The sequence below is a fragment of the Cyphomyrmex costatus genome, unplaced genomic scaffold (assembly GCF_001594065.2).
Source record: "Cyphomyrmex costatus isolate MS0001 unplaced genomic scaffold, Ccosl1.0 scaffold289, whole genome shotgun sequence".
NCBI classification, from domain to species: Eukaryota; Metazoa; Arthropoda; class Insecta; order Hymenoptera; family Formicidae; genus Cyphomyrmex; species Cyphomyrmex costatus.
This window is the reverse complement of record NW_017277008.1, coordinates 110849-115142: the sequence shown is the minus strand read 5'-3', so window position 1 is coordinate 115142 and position 4294 is coordinate 110849. Positions and strand designations below refer to the sequence as shown.

At 40.2% G+C, this 4294-nt stretch overlaps 1 protein-coding gene across 1 annotated transcript; it reads left to right on the top strand.

Annotated features, from left to right (window-relative positions):
• Positions 1 to 1330: 1330 nt before the first annotated feature.
• LOC108775160 (uncharacterized) lies at positions 1331 to 2533 on the top strand. Its single transcript, XM_018541447.1, has one exon. The coding sequence runs from the start codon at positions 1331 to 1333 to the stop codon at positions 2531 to 2533; it is 1203 nt and encodes a 400-aa protein (XP_018396949.1).
• The last annotated feature ends 1761 nt before the right edge of the window (positions 2534 to 4294 follow it).

Below are 4294 nucleotides of genomic sequence, written 5' to 3'. Positions count from 1 at the left end.
AAGGTCACGGTGTTTATCTCGCTCCCTACAAGCGTGGACGAGGAGTAGTAAAGAGGAAAAAAAAACGTTGATGAGACGTTAAAAATACTAACGGGTGTAACTACCAACGTGCAACTGCTACAACTTGCAAAACGTATGCGCATTCCGTATTTCAGAGGTATCTTTATGCGTACGACATTACCGGTGGAAGGAGTACGTCGAAACGAGAGCGGTATCGTGAATCTAGACAACGCTGAGGGATCCGGTACGCATTGGGTAGCGTACGCGAAAAGGGGGAATCGTGTCATATATTTCGACAGTTTTGGTAACCTCCGGCCGCCGAAGGAACTCGAGCGATATCTAACAAACTGTGTAATCCGGTACAATCACATACCTTATCAACGTTACAATCAGAGCAATTGCGGACAGTTGTGTCTACAGTTTCTACGGACGAGTGATAAACAATTTAAAGACTGACATTGCGCGGTTTAACTCAGTATTCGTTCAAACATGTCGCTGACGTTTACGCTGACGGGCAAAAGTAGTGTTCTAGCCGTGAGCTATTTTCCGGCGGTAGATTTGAGCGATGGCGATTACGAGCTCGGTCTAACTGACTTTGAAACATACTACACTCTACCGAATGTAAATTCGACAAACAACAAGTTTTATTTCGACAATGAGGAAATTGTGATTCCCGAAGGATCGTACGAACTGCGCGATATAGAGCGGTATTTGAAGCGTGAAATTTTACGTTCTCGTGGTGTAAAACGTAAGGAGGATGACGAGTATCCACTGGTAATTCGCGCCAACAACAATACGATGAAGAGTGAGATCAAATGCGCCTATTCGATAAATTTCACCAAACCTTACAACATTGGACAGCTGTTGGGATTTTCATCGAATCGCGTGCTCGAACCGCAACAGTGGCATGAATCAGACGTGCCGATAAATATCATCAACGTAAACATTATTCGTATCGAGTGCAACGTGACCGCGGGTGCGTACAGCAACGACAAGTGCGTGCACACGATACACGAGTTTTCACCGATTGTCCCACCAGGATATAAGATATCGGAAAGGCCGACGCAAATCATTTACCTTCCGATCGTCGTACGGAGCATTACGGATCTGACGATTCGCGTGGTGGATCAAGACGGCCGATTGCTCGATTTTCGTGGAGAGGAGATTACCGTTAGATTGCATGTACGAAGACGGCGGCGCTAACGTGAGATGCTTGTGCTGAATGAACAACCGAAACAGACGAGAGATTTTAACGGAGAGATTTCATCTAGAAAAAAACTCAGTGCGTCCAACGTTGCATTTTTAAAGTCGTTGGGTTTTATCGTACGAAATGGCTGATATCTTGAACATTGTCGGTGAGCCGATCTTTGACGATCGCATCGTCAAGTTTGAATTTCATACGTACAATCCATACGCCAATACAACGTTTGGACATAGCGACGAGATACGAATACCTATACAGCAGCAGGATTTATACACGTTGCCATGCGAAAGTTTTCTCTACATTGAAGGAAGATTGACTGTGAAGAAGAAGGATGATGAGACGCCAACAACGCTTGGAAATAATTGCATAGCGTTCATGTTTGATGAAATTCGGTATGAACTCAACAGTGTGGAGATTGATCGCAACAGAAATGTTGGAATTACCAGTACCCTCAAGAACTATGTATCGTTGACGTATGACAAGTCTTTGATTGCGTTGAACGCTGGGTGGAATTCTAGATCCGATATAATGGAAGGTTACTTTAACTTTTGCGTACCGCTCAACATGCTGTTGGGCTTTTGCGAGGATTACAAACGCGTGATTGTGAACGCTCGCCATGAATTGATTTTGATACGAGCGCGCAACGATAACAATTGTATACTGGGAAATTCAGCGACGGAGCCGGAGGTTGAACTGATCAAAGTGCAATGGCGGATGCCTCATGTTATGCTAAACGAGATCACTAAACTATCAATGCTGCGAGCATTGGAAAGCGGTCGTTATCTCAGTATGAGTTTTCGCTCATGGGATCTGTACGAGTATCCTCTGTTACAGAGTACGACGAAGCATACATGGGCTGTCAAAACGGCGACTCAACTCGAGAAGCCGCGTTACGTTATCTTTGCTCTTCAGACCGGTCGAAAGAATATCATGTCTCAAGATGCGAGCGTGTTTGATGATTGTAAATTGAGTAATGTGAAGCTTTATCTCAATTCAGAGTTTTATCCGTACGGTGATTTGAATCTCGATTTCGACCAAAAGAGATACGCTCTCCTGTTTGATATGTACGCGCGTTTTCGTAAGGCATATTACGGAATCGACTGCTTCGAAACGCTGCTCAATGTACTCTCGTTTATCGAGAAAGGACCGTTTGCTGTCATTGACTGCTCGCGACAAAACGAATCCGTCAAGAGCGCTACCGTGGATGTGCGAATAGAATTTGACTGCAAGGAGAATGTACCCGTCAATACTACCGCCTATTGCCTCATCATACACGATCGTGTTATCGAATACTGCCCGCTGTCCAACGTAGTGCGCAAGATTATGTAAATTGCACCGTCAGCAGTTATCTCCAATTTAAGAGAGATTAATACTGATATGAGTGCAGTTTCGAATAAATGCTCATCATGATCATACCAACGTTTGTGGATCTACAAGGATTCGTCGTAGACAAGAAATTTATCGTCAAGGAAGTAGCGGTGCTGAGAAGAGGAACTGTTATCACACACTACATTTTTTCATGTCCTATACCATGGAATTTACTGACAAGATCCGACAAATCTTGCGCTTCCTGGTTGAGTGCTTATCACCATGGTTTGCGATGGGAAGACGGGATGGTCCCGTACAGCATGGCGAAACGTCTAATCATAGAGGCTGTAACAGAAGACGATGAAGCTCTCATATATGTAAAAGGACTTGAAAAACGGCAATGGCTAGCTAACATTCTCGATTGCGATAACGCAATCATTGAAACTCTAGATGCGCATTACGAAGATGTAGAATCCCTACGTAATATAGATGCTTGTAATACAATACGGTGTGGAAGACACGCTAAGAATTGTGCTTTGCAAAATGTATTTAAAATATTCAACTGGTGGTCGCAACACCAGGAATAATTGTAAGATTTTTAAAATAAATGTAAGATTTTTTAAATAAATACGTTTTATTTCCGTTACCCATATAATAGATATAAGTCAAAATTAGACTGATAACTGTATACAATGTACCGATATCTGTCTGATAGCTGTTTATAGCAGTTCGATATCTGTTCAATAGCTGTTCGATAGCTGTTCGATAGCTGTTTACAGTATACCGATATCGGTTCGATAGCTGTTCGATAGCCGTTCGATAACTGTTTAATAGCTGTTTAATATATGTATAATTGCGCTTCAAATGATGCAATGGATAAAAATGTTGAAGTTTCTTTATGGAGTCGTTTGAGCGCGATGTCTTCTCATATACTTTTTTATCTGAGATATACTTTTTTGACTAACATATAAATCTTTAACCGAGGCAATGCACTTTTGCATGAAGACACTGAACTTTGAAAACGTTGATGCTGCGGTCTCTTTTAAAATGATATCATATTGTCACGTACATCCTTAGTATAAATTCAACGCACAGCCCTCGCGGTCAGTCAGTCTGTCAGTTCAGTCAATTATGTATCTACAAAAAGAAAAAGAAAAAATGGAGAACATTAATAAATTGATTAACAATATTACTAGTATTCATACGCAGGCTGAGCTGATTAAAATTAAAAGTGAGAAATTGTTGATGTGTGGACGTAATATCCAAAGAGCTGTGGCATGCGCTGGGCAGCGAACGCCAGATACGCTGTCAGTAAATATAGATCTCAGTATGGATAATCAGCTGCTAGGAAGAATGTAAGTATTAAAGTATTAATTCATTAATAGATTAATATTAGAGCTATTCGATTCTGTTTGACTCGTTAGTTATGACTGAAATAATTTTTTTTCTTTCTCTTTTTTCTTTCTTTCTTTCTTTTTTCCTCTTCCTATTGAGTTGATATATTTTCGATTGATTCGAATTATTGACTTTATATTTATATTTATATTTATATATATTTGTATTTTTTTGTTCCAGGCATGATACAGTTAAAATATTTGGAAAAATGAATAAATTGCTTGATATTTTACTAGCATCAGCAAAAAGAAGTTGAAAACGATATCAATAGCGTCAGCCTAAAGTGTGCGAAAGTGTGTGATGATGATGATGATGAAATTTTATTTATGCTAAAGCGTAGAGTTATAAATTAGCATTTTAGAAAAATTTTGATATATATGTAGTAGT